General features: G+C 42.9%; 1 protein-coding gene across 1 annotated transcript; it reads left to right on the top strand.

The window, feature by feature from the left end:
• The first annotated feature begins 245 nt into the window (after positions 1–245).
• MRPS31 (mitochondrial ribosomal protein S31) lies at positions 246–15,611 on the top strand. Its single transcript, XM_083495283.1, has 7 exons — positions 246–414; positions 1,941–2,237; positions 3,830–3,985; positions 9,699–9,833; positions 12,140–12,213; positions 13,656–13,799; positions 15,252–15,611. Exons 1-7 carry the CDS (start codon positions 326–328, stop codon positions 15,509–15,511), a joined length of 1,155 nt encoding a protein of 384 aa, XP_083351409.1. The 5' UTR covers positions 246–325; the 3' UTR covers positions 15,512–15,611.
• Positions 15,612–17,071: the final 1,460 nt, after the last annotated feature.

The following is a 17,071-nucleotide window of genomic DNA, read 5'->3' as shown; positions in this document are numbered from 1 at the left end:
CTTGGTTCCTTGTGATGCCAACTCCCTGAAGTCTTGCATTGTATAGATTCCTTGGAAGGCGTACCAACCAAAATGCCCACTTTTGCCCATTTCGGGAAACGGAAAAAACACTGCCCAAAACTCCCCTCGGGCGGCGGAGTCGGCGCGGTGCTCATTTAAGCGACGGAACCAAACACCTGCGCTTGCGCGTTCTGGCCGGACGGATGAGAGCGTGGCGACGCTTTACTCCGGAAGTGGCTTAGGATGCGGGACGGTTAACGGGAGCGGACCGGAAGTGGTGGGGGAGCGGGCTGCTCCGTCGGCCTCCTCGTTGCTCTGGGGAACAATGTGGCGGAGGAGCGTCCTCCTTCCCGGGAGCTTCTGTGCTGGCCTTCGCCCGGGGGCCCGGCTGCAGAGGGCCGTGCCTTGGGGCAGGTACGGCTGCGGAGGGTGGGAAGACTCGGCACTCCTTTCCCAAGGACACCCAAATTTCTCCCTCAGGATATGTGCAGGGTCTCCTGACCCTCGGGGGGTAGGCAGCGCACAGAAATTGGAGGAGGGAGGAAAGCTCTGTTTAATATTGTATTTTAATATTTTGCTGGAAGCCGCCCAGCCAGATGGGCAGGGTAATAATAATAATGATGATGATGATGATGATGATGTTGTGGTTGTTAATAATACTATACAGTGGTACCTCGGGTTACAGACGCTTCAGGTTACATACGCTTCAGGTTACAGACTCCGCTAACCCAGAAATAGTACCTCGGGTTAAGAACTTTGCTTCAGGATGAGAACAGAAATTGCACAGTGGCAGCAGGAGGCCCCATTAGCTAAAGTGGTACCTCAGGTTAAGAACAGTTTCAGGTTAAGAACAGACCTCCAGAACGAATTAAGTACGTAACCAGAGGTACCACTGTATTCAGATACATGTCTCCCCCAGCTTCATACTTTTTGTGAGGGAAATGCAGCAAACATGCCCACCACTGTAAAATGTGTGCTGGCCTTCAGAGAGTTAGGTAAAGGGACCCCTGACCATTAGGTCCAGTCGTGGCCGACTCTGGGGTTGCGGCGCTCATCTCGCTTTATTGGCCGAGGGAGCCGGCGTACAGCTTCCGGGTCATGTGGCCAGCATGACAAAGCCGCTTCTGGCGAACCAGAGCAGCGCACGGAAACGCCGTTTACCTTCCCGCCGGAGCAGTACCTATTTATGTACTTGCACTTTGATGTGCTTTCGAACTGCTAGGTTGGCAGGAGCAGGGACTGAGCAACGGGAGCTCACCCCATTGCGGGGATTCGAACCACCAACCTTCTGATCAGCAAGTCCTAGGTTCTGTGGTTTAACCCACAGCGCCACCCAATAATGATGGTGATGGTGATGGTGATGATGATGTTGTTGTACAAGAGCAGCGTTTCCCAAACTCGGGTCTCCATCTGCTTTGGACTACAGTTCCCATCATCCCTGGTGCTGCCAGATAGTGATTGTGGGAGTTGTAGTCCAGCAACAGCTGGAGATCCAAGTTTGGGAAACGCTGTACAGTACTCCTTCAGGTAGTGATAAAGCGGGATGTGAAATCCAAACCCTTCTTCTACTACTACTAGTGGAGAAGGTCTTGCACTGCCTTCCACTACTAACGTGTTGGGTTGGTTGAGTCTGCGCCTCAAGCACTGCAGTCTTGTTGTACGTGGTGCTACCATGTCTTCATTTGCCATGGGAATTAGGTTGTACAATAGAATTTCTGAGCTTTGTAATGATTTATTTTGAAATCTTCAAGATAAAATATTTTAATTTCCTGTTAATTGTGTTGCTTTATATTTGACTTTCTTCAGTAATGTTTTATTCCCTGTGGTTTTATTCGATATTTTAATTTAGGTTGTCAATCCCTTTCAGATTAAAAATACAAATACATAGAAATGAGTAATAATAATAATAATAATAACCCCCACTTTCCATATCATTTTAGTAAGACGCACAAGTACTTAGGCACCAGCCCTGTTTTGTGTACCAAAGAAGATGACCCTACTCCTCCAGTCAATATCAAAGATACAGAGACTTCACCAAACCAGGAGAAGAAACAGCAAGCAACCACAAAGAAGAATTTGCTAAATATCATTAGTGAAATGAAAGTAGAAATCAGTACAAAGAAGAAGTTCCAGATGTTGAAAGCCCAGAAGGTTAAGGATCAAACAACGAACTTGCCAGAAAATATGGAGAGTACAAGTAGCATGTTCCAGAAAGCCACAGAAGACAAAGCTAAGAGGTAAATCTCTGGATGTGTGTCTCTCATTCTCTTTGTCCATAAGTAGCATGGATTTTGGAAAGTACATTCATTGGGAGGTGTAGCTAAGAATGTTATCAACTCTTAGAGAAAAATATGGAATGCTTGATAAAAGGGCAACAATAGTCATGAGTTCTGTCCCTTTCAGACAGAGTGAACCACTTTTGTAAAAGGCTGAGAGGAGGGACCTCCATTTATGCCCCCTTTTTTGGTTTTTCTGTAGAAAGTTGCTTCTTTGTTGGTCCTAGATAATACACTATGAACTATCCTCCTTTGTTTTTGTTGTTTAGTCATTTAGCCATGTCCGACTCTTCGTCTTCTTGTTGTCTTCTGCTTCTGTTAGGTCCTTACCACTTTTGTCCTTTATTATGGTAATCTTTGTACGAAATGTTCCTTTCATATCTCCAATTTTCTTGAACAGATCTCTGGTTCTTCCCATTCTGTTGTTTTCCTCTATTTCTTTGCATTGCTCGTTTAAGAAGGCCTTCTTGTCTCTCCTTGCTATTTTTTTGGAAATCTGCATTCGATTGCCTGTATCTTTCACTTTCTCCCTCGCATTTTCCTTGCCTTCTCTCCCCCGCTATTTGTAAGGCCTCGTTGGACAGCCACTTTGCTTTCTTGCATTTCCTTTTCATTGGGATGGTTTTCGTTAGTGCCTCCTGTATAATGTTACGAGCCTCCATCCATAGTTCTTCAGGCACTGTGTCCAGCAAATCTAAATCCTTAAACCTGTTCCTCACTTCCACTGTGTATTCATAAGGGATTTGATTTAGATTATATCTTACCGGCTTACTATCCTAGATATTGGCAATGCTAGTGTGTGAAAAAGCTAAGAGAGTGAGCTTCTCCCACATTACCACAGCAGTGCAGAAAGGAGCTGTCCCGGTTAAGCTCTTCTGTTGTTGGATTCTCAACATTCATCAACCCCAGCCACCATAGCCAATAGTCAGGGATGTTAGGTGTTGCAGTCCAGCAATATCTGGAAGGTTGCAGGTTCCCTAACTCCTGGCCTAGGGGGATCATGTTGATATTTTAGCAGGTAGTTACAAACTTGAGTCCACCAAACATGCTTTCTTCTACTTTATTAGCCGTATTAAAATAGGCAGTATTAGAAAACATGTAGTAATTACACCGTAGCTTGTCTAACTGTGTCTATTTTCATATGAATACAATGTGGGAAACAATGAGCAAAGGAAAAATACAACCTGTTGTTTTAATCTGTTTCGGCCCAGTATACCTGAAGGAGCGTCTCCACCCCCATCATTCTGCCCAGACACTGAGGTCCAGCTCTGAGGGCCTTCTGGCGGTTCCCTCACTGTGAGATGTGAGGTTACAGGGAACCAGACAGAGGGCCTTCTCGGTGGAACGCCCTCCCATCAGATGTCAAGGAAATAAACAACTATCTGACTTTTAGAAGACATCTGAAGGCAGCCCTGTTTAGGGAAGTTTTTAATATTTGATGTTTTATTCTGTTTTTTATCTGTTGGGAGCTTCCCAGAGTAGCTGGGGAAACCTAGCCGGATGGGTGGGGTATAAATAATAAATAATAATTGTTGTTGTTGTTATTCCAACAGTGAAACACTCAATCCAGAGCTGGAGGCAGCTGCCTCTGCTGTTGCATCGTCCCTCCCTTTTGACAGGAAAAGGACAGTTTCAGAATTGGTTCAACTACTGAAAAAGCAGAAGGAAGTCACTGATGCACGTAAAAGCGAAGAAGTAACTGACATAAGGTTTGCAAACTACATGTGTATAGTATATTGTGATATTTGTCACACTGTTGGTCAAAAAACAAAGTGAAGGAGGTTGCTGATCTTTGCTTTAAAATGTGCACCCTGCTTTTGGAGATGAAGGACTATAAGTGACTTTATATATAGAAATTATGGTTTTATTATGATGCTTTGAATAGGTTAAGGTAAAGGACCGCTGGATGGTTAAATCCAGTCAAATTTGACTGTGGAGTGTGGCACTCATCTCCGCTTTCAGGCCGAGGGTGTCGGTGTTTGTCCACTGACAGCTTTTCCGGGTCATGTGGCCAGCATGACTAAATTGTTTCTGGCACAACGGGATACCATGATGAGTGCCAGAGTGCACAGAAATGCTGTTTACTTTCCCGCCGCAGCAGTTCCTATTTATTTACTTGTGCTGGTATGCTTTCGAACTGCTAGGTTGGCAGGAGCTGGGACAAAACAACAGGAGCTCATTCTGTCACGCAGATTTGAACTGCTTACCTTACAATCAGCAAGCCCAAGAGGCTCGGTGGTTTAGACTACAGCACCACCTATGTCCCTAATGCTTTGAATACACAATAAACATCTTATTTTTTGTTTTACCTATTCAAGAGAAGCAACATTTAAACACAAATTTATGGGCTAGCTTTGTCAGTGTTTCAAAACCATGGCTGCTTCCTGTCTTAAGTGTAACTGTCGCAAGCATGATGTTTGTGAACTGCCGTATCACAATCGTGATTCAGAGCCATTAGTTATAAGCAACTACTACAAGATCTCTTTCCTCCTGACTCCAGGTTTTCTCCATACTCACGGCGACCACACTTGTGCTATGAAATTTCATTCCATTTCAATTTTTCCAGTTTGAGATAATCCCTTTAATAGTGCCTAATCTCCAGAGCCTAAGGCTTGCTAATCTAAAGGTCGGCGGTTTGAATCCCCATGACGGGGTGAGCTCCTGTTGCTCGGTCCCTGCTCCTGCCAACAGCAGTTCAAAGCACAAAGTGCAAGTAGATAAATAGGTACCGCTCCTGCGGGAAGGTAAACGGCGTTTCTGTGCGCTGCTCTGGTTCGCCAGAATAAGGGATTTTCCAAGCACAGGTATGTTCAGCTTCTGAGCCCACCCAAGCCAAAGGCAGAAAGCCCAGCCAGCAGCCAAACGAAGCCTCAAGCGGTGGTTCCCACAGCGCAGCAACCCAGCAAAGGGGATGCAGCAAGGAAAACCAGCGTCACCTCTCCGCTGGGAAGCACTGAGCAAAGGCGAGTCCTCAGGCAATGCAGCTGATTTGATCGGCACAAGGCATGCAAGCGCCACCCCCCAGTCGTTCTTAGACTCCTTATTGGGTGAGCAACGCAGCCAAGCAACACACTTGGAGCCTCCCTCCTCCCTGGCCGGCAGGGAGGGAGGGAGGGAGAGGAGCTGCTTCCTTTGAAACCCGGGAAATTTAAGGGACATCATCAATAAGGGACAGCAGCGGGGCACGGCACTGGGATAAGGGACTTTCCTGCCAAATAAGGGACAGTTGACAGCTATGGTGTGAGCGGTTTGGTTTGGTTTTTGTCCTTGGCCTGCACTTTCCTTAGGAAAACCCGTGTTTTACTGCTGAATCAGGGCAAACGGCAATAGGTTTTGCCATTTGCTCTGTTTCAGTGGTAAAATGCAGGTTTACCCAGGGAAAGTGCTGGGACAAAAAGCAAACGAAAAACACCATTTGGAAAGGGAGCTTTCTGCCAGTAAATCATAGCTAAGCTGTTCTCCGTTTGTAGTACCATGTATTACCAGTGGGTGTCACTGCTTTACAGAGTCTTCATCCATCAGTTTGTTTTGCAGAAGAGGAAGCACTGAATGTTTGCTAAATGGAAATAACAACAGTGCAGAATTTTGAGGAGGAATGAGGTTTCTCTCAGTGAGTGGAAATTATGGCATCATTTTACAAAAACATCAAAGGGTTGAGCTTCATTACAAACAAAATCTAGAATTTAGGAGACATCCTAAATGTCCCAGCCTTCACATTAAAGGTGATAGTTATTACCTTTACGATCCAGTTTGACAGATTTAATGATCTGATGAATCCCACCCCACCCCCCCGCAAGCAAGAAATCTGGGCCTTGTCCGTGTAACATGTATCTTGTTGACTTCCAGCTCAGAGGTTTAGTCTGTCCACAGAAAGTGAGGCATGTTGCAAGGCAGTAACATTTTGCTTGGAGGAAAGAAGAGCTTCTTTCAAAGGAGTTTGCTCTTCTTGTTACTATGTCTGCCAAGAAAGATGCACGGATAGCCACATGATGAAGGAAGCAAACTGTACCATCCTTGCCAGGTCAACTTAACTGTGATATTTTTTTCTGATTTGGTCATCACCCTGACCACAAGTGATGACAACAACAAGAGCAGAGTCTAGCACTCTTATTTTTTTCCACAGTCAGAATCTAATGAAATGATTGAATTTCATTTCATTGTTGAGTAAGGAAAGCATTCAGACATCAGGCTGTGCTATCCTGGCTTTTGCTGCCATATAGATATTCAAATCTGATACTTCTGGAGAAGTATTCTTTCTAAATATTTTCCAGGAACATTTTTGTCAAATATATTCAAATCAGAGTCTTTTTGTGTGTATATGTTCAGAATGAGGGTGGTTTGCAATCTGCTTACTGTCAGAGATAAAATAATTATCATTCTCTTTGCCCAAGTATTTATTTAAATCCTGTATACTTGTCATATCCTGGCCGATGTTCTAGACAGCTCTTGATCATCATAAAACACCTTGAATCATTGTGATCTTGACACTTTTGCTACAGTCTCACTTGGAGTTGTCTGAACTGTGTGTTAAGAGGCAATTGCTCCTTGTCTGTTGAAGGTTTGGCCCTTACATTAGTAGGCCTCATTGCCCTTCTCCCTCCCACACTCCCTAAGGAGGAGAAGGGAGGGTCTCCCCCTTACCTCAAAATACCCACTGAAGAGATGCAGTGTGTGGTTTAGCAATCACACTGCCTCCAAACCCACTTCTCTCTACCTTGTGACCACCTTGGCCTACAAATGGTGGCTACTGAGGAGGCATTTTTCAGTCCCTGTCTGCTTACTTTTGTCAGCCATCACAATTAAATCTCCCTTTCATTCTTGATCCTGCCTTGCATTTGTGTGCTACTGTCTGCTACCAGCGAAGACATGTGTTCTGAGGATGTTTTACACAGACACCCATATTTTTGTGCAAGAATTAAGGAAGTGCAGAGCCTCCTATTCTGCCCACCCCCCTTGATCACTCCTCTAGCACATCTATACACAGAAACCCATTTTACCATTGTGAGATGAGAAAGTAAATGGCTTGAACAGGAGCAACAGAATATTGCACTGAAACTCACAGATCGTGCCACAGAGCTCATAGCAATAATAATAATAATAATAATAATAATAATAATAATAATAATAATAATTTATTATTTATACCCCGCCCATTATTTATACCCCAGCCACTCTGGGCGGCTTCCAACAAAACACTAAAATACAATAACCTATTAAACATTAAAAGCTTCCCTAAACAGGGCTGCCTTTAGATATCTTCTAAAAGTTTGGTAGTTATTTTTCTCTATGACATGGTGGGAGGGCGTTCTACAGGGCGGGTGCCACTACCGAGAAGGCCCTCTGCCTGGTTCCCTGTAACTTGGCTTCTTGCAGCGAGGGAACCGCCAGAAGGCCCTCGGCGCTGGACCTCAGTGTCCGGGCAGAACAATGGAGGTGGAGACGCTGCTTCAGGTATACTGGACCTAGGCCTTTTAGGGCTTTAAAGGTCAGCACCAACACTTTGAATTGTGCTCGGAAATGTACTGGGAGCCAGTGTTTTAGCAAGGTTTTGATATGGTGGTGATAGTGGCAAATGTGGTTCACTTCTCTGCTGCCATTGCAGTCAGCATGCTGTTGTTGACTGGAAACAATTGGGTGATGAGGGGGCCTGTGAACTACCTGAACTGCTTCACCTGGAGGGGAAGTAATTTACAGGTCTTACCAGCCAGCCAGGTGGAGCCTAAGCCTGAGGCACTGCCTGCTTGTCACTCCTGCAGTTTTACTTTTATGACCCTTGAGAATGTGTTGACTAGTGCTTAGGACTAGCTATGCCATCACATATAGCCTAGATCCCTTTCTCTACTTGAGAATTGGCTGTTTCAAAGTGTTCTGTGTGCTGCTTCCTTCACAAGTAGGAAGTTTTGCTTGATGTAAAGCTCTTAATTCTTCTCAGAAGTTGGGAAGTATGTGTATAGTCAAACTGCGTTGATGTAGCTGAACTGGTGAGAGAGTAAGTTTTATTGTATGTAGCCAAAAGCCTTTACAGTAGATGACAGTGAATAAAAGGAAACTTTCATCTAAAATCATGCATAGCTGCACCGATTATCTGTTGGCATTCATTCTCAATTCAGTGTACAAGATTAAATTAACAAGTTCTACTAGCAAGGGCTTTTGCTGGTACAATAAGGCTTTCCCCCTCTCCTCTCCTCCCCCCTCCCTATGCCACTTCTTGGGTCTGGGGTTTGGGGAGAATCCCCAGAACAAGACACAGTTGGAGGAAAGGGGGTATTGTTCTGTCTGGCAAGCTTAAATGTTTGTTCCAATAGCACCTTAAAGACCAACTAAGTTAGTTCTTGGTATGAGCTTTCGTGTGCATGCACACTTCTTCAGATACACGAAGTGCATGCACACGAAAGCTCATACCAAGAACTAACTTAGTTGGTCTTTAAGGTGCTATTGGAAGGAATTTTTTTATTTTGACTATGGCAGACCAACACGGCTACCTATCTACTACTTAAATGTTTGTGTTTGTCATAGCCCTATGCTGAATTCTTCCTAATACGCTCTTACTGACCTACAATGCCCTTCAAAGTCTGCAATCTGCATATCTAAGAAACGAATTCTTCCCACGAATGCTCTCTTCCTTCTCCACCTTTTCAGATCTGTTGTTAGAAAACAAAACATCGGGGGGGGGGGGGGGAGAGCAAGGCTTTCTCTATAGCAGTCCAAACGTTTTAGAAGTCATGCCCTTGTAACAGCTATATGTCTCAGTTGACATGTGGAGGAAATCCATGTTCTAGTTCTAGCAAGATTTTTAGGGAGTGGAGCACCCCGTGACATTGCTGCTTTGGGTGATTGGTTCAGGGGGTGTGGATGGCAACCTTAAGCATTTTACTGCAGGCTAATTATATTGTAGGGATGCGGGTGGCGCTGTGGGTTAAACCACAGAGCCTAGAACTTGCCGATCAGAAGGTCGGCGGTTCGAATCCCCGTGACGGGGTGAGCTCCCGTTGCTTGGTCCCTGCTCCTGCCAACCTAGCAGTTCGAAAGCACGTCAAAGTGAAAGTAGGTAAATAGGTACCGCTCCGGCGGGAAGATAAATGGCGCTTCCGTGTGCTGCTCTGGTTCACCAGAAGCGGCTTAGTCATGCTGGCCACATGACCTGGAAGCTGTACGCCGGCTCCCTCGGCCAATAAAGCGAGATGAGTGCCGCAACCCCAAAGTTGGCCACGACTGGACCTAATGGTCAGGGGTCCCTTTACCTTTACCTAATTATATTGTAAACTGAGAATTATTTTGTTAAACTGGGAAACAGGTGGGAGATACGGGGTGTGTGTGGGGTTTTTAACGTAACCGAATATCACAGGAAGGTAGATAATGTGAAAAGAGTATTGCTGGGCTGTACTGAGCATGTTGCTTAACAGACACTGATCTTAATTTCAGCAACATCGTTGCAAACATGAAGATTGGGAGAAATCCACTGGCAAGGGATGCTGCTAGCCCAACCAATCAAATTCGGTTTGATGATGATGGACGAGGTTTTATGCATGAAAGAACACTTGCTGGTAGAATGAGAAGGTACTTTTTCTAGTGTTCCTTGGCATATTCTACTTCCTGATAGAAAGCATCTTTGTTACACTCAAAAGGGGTTATACGGTGATGGTCAAATGCCAGTTGGCACATTCAGTGAAAGATGGCTGAATAGGAGGGACTGTGCTGTGTTTGAGATCAGATGACATCCAGAGCATTTAGTCTGAAAGACCTATCCTACAACCCCCCTTGGGTGTTAAGATCAGCAGAGAGGGGCCTTCTTGGGAGTTCCAATGCCCTAAGAAGTTTGTTTGTTTATTTATTTTCATTTATTTTTATTAATTTTCCAAAAAAATTAAACAAACATACATACATCCTGTTTGAATCTTGGTAACATTATTAAGTGACTTCCTCAAATCCCCTTGGTTGAATTTCATTATATGTCCGTTTAACAGTTTTCCAAAATCAATTTTCTCAAAAAATTAACTCGATCACTTAACATCTTTCATTCTTTCTAATTTAGCTTTAAACATCTTAAATCCTATCTTTACATATTTTAATCCTAAGGCTATCTAATATTTGCAAGCTTTTCCAGTTAAGTTATTTTAACATATTTAACTAAATAGTCTTTAAATTTTGTCCATTCTTCCTGGTACTCCTCCTCCTCCTTCTGGTTGCGGACTCTTCCAATCAGGTCGGCTAGCTCCGAAAAGTCCATCATCTTCATCTGCCAATCTTCTACTGTTGGTACTTCTTGTGTTTTCCAATTCTTCGCTAACAAAATTCTTGCTGCGGTTGTGTCCTAAGCCAGTGTGGGTGTAGTGGTCAAGAGCAGTAGATTTGTAATCTGGTGAACCGGGTTCGCTTCCCTGCTCCTCCACATGCAGCTGCTGGGTGACCTTGGGCCAGTCACACTTCTCTGAAGTCTCTCAGCCCCCCTCACCTCACAGAGTGTTTGTTGTGGGGGAGGAAGGGAAAGGAGAATGTTAGCCGCTTTGAGACTCCTTTGGGTAGTGATAAAGCCGGATATCAAATCCAAACTCTTCTTTTTCTTCTAAGAACACCATCTTCCAAGGCGCTCCTAGCGGCCCCCCTCTTCTAAGAAGTTTAGGTGTTGTTGACCAGGAAAAGGCATTCTCTGTGGCAGCTCCTCTGTTGTCGAATTCCCTCCCTACAGAGGTACACTTGCCACCTTCATTATATACCATATTTTTCGCCCTATAGGATGCACTTTTCCCCCTCCAAAAATGAAGGGGAAATGTGTGTGCGTCCTATGGGGCAAATGCAGGCTTTCGCTGAAGCCTGGAGAGCGAGAGGGGTCGGTGCGCACCGACCCCTCTCGCTCTCCAGGCTTCAGGAAGCTCTGCGCAACCCTAGGGAGCCCGGCGTGACTTTGCACCGGTCTCCCAAGGGCTGCGCAGAGCTGCCTGCATCCCAAAGCCTGGGGCGCGCTGAAGAGCGTGCCCTGGGCTTCGCGCAGCTCTCCGCAACCCTAGGGAGCCCAGCGCGACTTCCTGCCGGGCTCCCTAGGCTTGCGGATAGCAGCCTGTTCTGGAGTTGGGGGAAGTTCGGGCTTCCTCCGCCCCAGCCCCGCGCCGGGGGGGAAAATAATTTTTTTTCTTTATTCCCCCCCCCCAAAAAAAACCAACTAGGTGCGCCCTATGGGGCGAAAAATACGGTACCTTCCACCATATGATGAATACTTGGCCTTTGACAGATGAGACATGTGTTTTGGGGACCCACCCTATTCCTGTGACTAGTTTGCTTAAAATTTATTTCATGCTGAATTTTGGATTGTTGTGAGTTACCCTGGGTTCTGGGCAGGTAATAAATATAAATAAGAACAAATTCCTATGTAGTTCTGGGCTCACTACCTCTGAGAAGTGGAGCACTGTTTTGGCCTAAATACAATTTTATAAAAAACTTTTGAAATGTTAGTAGTCCTGGTAAATAGTTTTACTTGCATTTGTTTGGAGAGTACAGAACAATGCAGACCGTTGAATCCTGACCTCAACCACTGGGAATCTTCTTATTCAACAAGCCCTCTGGTTTTTTGAAGTTTCATCATTCATTGCCTGTGCACTTGCAAGTGCATCTTTATAGTCATAAAGACTAGGAGATTGTTTTGTTAATGAACAAAACAATCTCCTAGTCTTTATGACTACAAAGTCACAGGAACACAAAGTAGTATAAACAGGCTATTCAGTAAGTGCATATTCTGGCATCACATTTAGAAACTCACCTGGGTTTGTGCAATACAGATTCACAGTGGTATCCCCAGTGGAACCCTAGGCAGAACGTTATTACACTATTTTTGCTATTCTAATAGATTTCTCCCCTATTTTTCTACCTAGAAAAGGACTGTTTTCAGGGAAAAGACTTGATATTTTTACTCCTCTGTCTGAAACCGAGGAAGCACTTGAAACAGGTGAGTTGAAAAACGGTAGGAACAAAAAAGCAAACAAGAGAATTTAATATAACAAAACTCAACCTGTGGCAATACAGTGTTGCCCTAGGGAAGTGACTTGTGTGCTATGTCTCCATAGCTTAGAAAAGACGAATTTCTTAATGGAATCTGGTTCTCAAAGCTGCCTCACTGTAAAACGAATAATTTTGATGCTGGAGAAAGTTAATAATTGTGTGTGAATCTTTGTGTGCAGCTCAACCTTTGTGGCGATTTCATTGGTATGTTTTGGGTGGCCAGCTTAAAGCTGCGCATCCATGTGGTACAAAAAGCTGGGTTTGCAGTCAACACTGCACATTCCTGGCTGCAAAGGAAGAATTGGAAGCACCTTTAGAGCATGCGTGCAACGCTTTCCTTTGAAGTTGGGTCACCTGACATAATGATTGACAGGTGATTGTTGGTTGGGCGGTCTAACCCTCATCAAACCCTGGTCCACAGGACCTGTGGGAGCTCAGAATCTGAGCCACTAGTTAGCTGTTGTTCACCGTCCTGGCTGTACATAATAGAAATAGAGCTCATTGAACTTAATGGACTTTTTACTATTTAATAGATTGTGCCAAAGAAAGCTGCCAGTTTTCTTATATTAGTTGCACACAGTTAACACAACGTGTATAAAATTTGTCTAGAAGTGCTAAATACTAGTTTTTCCTCCAATCTGAATTGGGGAGAAATATATGATTTATTATGAATCCAAATATTTGATCCTAAGTTGTTGTAAAAGTTGTTTCTGGGGTTAGATGGGATTTTTTTTTGGGGGGGGGGGTTCCTGAGGGCCTCTCATCAACATTCAGTTGCTTGCATGTGGAATTCAGTATCCACAAAATCTGTATTACTAGAACTATCCAATTGTACCCCAACTTTCTTAGAAGAGAGAAGGATGAAATTCCTGATACATTATTTTGTTTCCAAGTAATTAAGTCCTTTGACGTTTATGTTGAACTAGATACCGTGGACCTAATTCGGAGAAAATGGGGACCTTTCATTGGGACTGAAGCATATGACAACTTTTTCTATATTGTGCTCCTGTTCCATATAATAGTAACAATGATATCAAGCAAACACCCATTCCCTTTCATGCCAAATTCTGAAAATATTGTGATTTCTGTTAATCCAACCAGTCTTGAGGCTAGTAAAGTACAGACAACTCTGTGTGGAAAATGAGGAGAAAAAGCCATGTGCTGATATTTTAATATGGCCTGAGAATAAGTTTGTTTTCATAATTCTGGCACTGAATGGGCTTATATTGCAGCAGCACAAAGAAGCAGCTATTACAGACTTTTGAAACTACAGCTCTTCCAGGTTTTGTTAAAGTTAGCAATCCTGATTGTTTTTTTGTCATCTCCAGCCACCAGCAATTGCATGGCAAATGTTGGCTTGTTGGCTTATTTGTTTCCTTTTATAAACAGTGACACCACCAACACTTTGGGATCTGGAGCTTGCTAAAGAAATTGAAGCTGTCTGTCAGCAAGGACCTCAGAATGGCTTTGAGGAGATGATACAGTGGACTAAGGAGGGAAAACTATGGGAATTTCCCATCAACAACGAAGCTGGTATGTGCCTTGAAAAGTTCTTGGCTTGTCCAGTTTTGCTTTCTTTGCCATTTCCCTGATCTGGTACCCTTCAGAAATTTTGGACTATAACTCTTCATCAACTTTAGCCAGCACAGGGCTTGGTGGGAGTTGTATTTCAAAATATGCGGAGGGCACCAGGATAGGGAAGGCTGTACTATACTAATTATCAATGATGTGAGGAATTGCTCTTGGAAGTTTCATACTAGGTTTTGTTTTGTTTTTATAATCTTTATGGGAAAATATAAAGTCTAAAATTATGAGCGTACAAGGCCAAATAAGTCATGAAAAGAATAGAATAAAAAAGTCACCTGTGTAAAAAAAAACCCCACAGTGTAAACATTACATGATGGTTACTGTAGTTAACCAAAACTTAACCTAATGCACTGTTTATAAAAATGAATTCCAAATATCATGAAATTTGTCCATGGCAAGTCTACGTTTGTATGCAACTGGTTCATGTGTTGCAACTTTGTACATATCTTCTATCCATTCATGAAAAAGTCAAAGTTGTTGAGCTTTTTTCTTGGAAGGAAAGCACTTTTTGGGAGGGGTTCAAGTCAAAGTGTTTTTAGGAAGGAGGAAAGCCCTGTTTTTTAGGACTGCAAGGAAAAAAGCTTATTTGGGGGGAACCAAAGTTGTTGAGCTCCTTTGGGGGAGCCAGTGATCTACCACAGATGTCCAGTGATCTACCAGTAGATCACAATCTACCTGTTGGACGTGCCTGGCCTATCAAATAATAAATACACTTTGCAGTTCAGTCACAAGCGTGGCCATAATCTTATTATAGTTGGTAGAAGCATAGTAAATTTAAATTACCAGGAGCAATGCAGCAGAGCAGTGGTTCGCCTCAAAATACTTTAAAAGCCTTTCTCCCCCCTAACCAGTCAGTTGTTACACTGAATTTTAAAGCTGTTTTGCATTTTAAAAGACTTAAAACATCAAGATGGCTTTTTAAAGTTCAGGAATATCAATTAATATGGATAACTTAAGCTTTTAAGCCATTTAGTGATACATTTTCTAATTCTGGTGTTTTGCTAAATTGATTTAATGAAACAAAATTCATAGGCATTTCATGACTTGGTCAGAGGATCTTTAATTCTTGGTGAAGCAAATTAGTTCTGTGACTGGAATAAATTACATGACTCAATAAAATGGATTGGAGTAGCTCCACTGAAATCAATGGAATTCATGGTAGTCATGACTCAGTCCCATTGATCAGTGGGTTTACTGTAAGTATGGCTAAGTTTGGATCCCACTTTATACATATTTTGCAATTTCAACATTTTCTGGGGCAAAATAATGGTGGCAAGGAAGGGGATGGTATATATGGAAGATAAATCCCACTAAACCTCTACTGTGTTCATTCTCTGGCTAACAGCTTAACTGTTAATTTTGCAGTGATCTGACAGTTATTGTGGTTGACTTTGTTAGGACTTGAAGATGATGCGGAATTTTATGAGCACATATTTCTGGATAAATACTTGGAAGACTTCCCCAAGGAGGAATCAATTCGCCATTTCATGGAACTTGTAACCTGTGGACTTTCCAAAAACCCATACTTAAGTGTTCAAGAAAAGGTAGAACATATAGCATGGTTCCGGAATTACTTCAAGGAAAAGGAAGAGTTGCTGAAGGAAATTGAAGCACATCGGAAGGAAGTCTTGCTTCAAATGGAGAATCAGTCGAAGTGAAAACTTCTCAAAGAAAATGATGCGTTTATGTAAATACATATTGGACACTTACAGAAGCTAATGTGGAAAAGAGATGAACTGATAAAAAAATTTATTAAAACCGCTGGTCATGGCTGTTATTTTAGGAGAAGATGGTGGTCAGCAGTTCATCAATACCAAAATTGGGCAACCACTTTGTAATTCTTTTGGCAGATTGTTCTCCATAATCTTTGATGCACTTGACATGGAAGTGGATCACAGAAAAGGTCCAGCTTGTATTCAGATCATAAACCCGACTGATAAAACTTCTTCCAGTGAGATATGAATGGTATGTGTATCTTGAAGGCCATAAACAACTCCTTTCCTTTAAACTCTAGTAAAACCACTTAGATTTAACTTTAGCTTGAATACCCTCATCCAAATTAACCATCCTTGCCAAAAACTGGTTCTGATCAAAATTTGCTGCTCCAGGGTCTGATGAATATAAGAAATAGAGCTGTGTGATCTCACGCATACTCATCTGTATAAAATATATACTCATCTGTATAAAATAACTAGGGGCTGCCAGCCCCCCATACCAACTCACTTCCTCCCTTTACACCTCACAAAAATGTCCCATCCCAACTCCCAAGTCCCTATATGCCTTCACAGTTCCTCTGTATCCCTTCATCCCTGTTGTTTGAAACACAGTTGTTCAAATAGCCCAATTTAAAACCACTTTTGCTCCCCTCCCACAACCTGACTTCATGCAATTCCAGGACAGAGATGTGGCCCTACAAATCCTCCAGTGGGGCTGTGTGATGATAGCCTTACATTTTTATGTATATAGGAAGATAATGGGGTAGAATTGAATCGTGAAGAATGTGACAGCAACTTCTGCCCCTATTATTTCTTTAAAAAAAACCAAAACATCCAGATAGCGTCTGAATTAACTCAGCACCGCTTCCTTTAATTCGACCACATCTTGCTGCTGCTTGATGAATCAGTTTCTGAAGGTTCCCCTTTCACTGGGGAATAGAAAAGGGTTGAATCATGATATTCTCTCCCACAAGATGTCAGCATTTATCTGTTTTCCTAGGCTTGACGTAGGCTTCCTCTCCTCAGACTTTAATGAAGAGTAACCTAGCGATAATCGAACAACAACCTGCAAGAGATGTTATTATTACAAAATGAGTCAGGGGAAAAATCTGACAAAAAATCCAGTCTCTGCCATGTTCCTTGTAGCTGCTTTTAACTCTTAAATTCTGCAGCATTTTCTTCAAAGCCAGATGAAATACATTGGGAATGTATCCTCGTGATCCTCATAGAACTCTAGCCCATTGGTTGCCATTTGATTTTAGAATATTGATTTTAGAATGCTGTGTTACTTTTATTGCTGTTAGCCACTCTGAGCCTGGCTTCAGCTGGGGAGGGCGGGATATAAATAAAATTATTATTATTATTATTATTATTATTATTATTATTATTATTATTATCATCATCATCATCATCCATGCAGCCCAGAAAGCCTAGTACAATAAAACTTGGGAAGGCCTAGTATGGAAACTTTAAAAGGAGTGGGGATAGGCTCCTTCATGAAGA

The sequence above is a fragment of the Podarcis liolepis genome (genome assembly GCF_965112155.1).
Source record: "Podarcis liolepis genome assembly, chromosome: 3".
NCBI lineage: Eukaryota > Metazoa > Chordata > Lepidosauria > Squamata > Lacertidae > Podarcis > Podarcis liolepis.
This window is presented reverse-complemented; position numbering and strand designations above follow the sequence as displayed.

Coding starts and splice junctions, on each gene's coding strand:
- MRPS31 (XM_083495283.1), top strand. CDS start 326: ATGTGGCGGAGGAGCGTCCTCCTTCCCGGGAGCTTCTGTGCTGGCCTT. Junction 415..1,940: donor AGGGCCGTGCCTTGGGGCAG/GTACGGCTGCGG, acceptor ATATCATTTTAG/TAAGACGCACAAGTACTTAG. Junction 12,214..13,655: donor CGAGGAAGCACTTGAAACAG/GTGAGTTGAAAA, acceptor TTTTATAAACAG/TGACACCACCAACACTTTGG.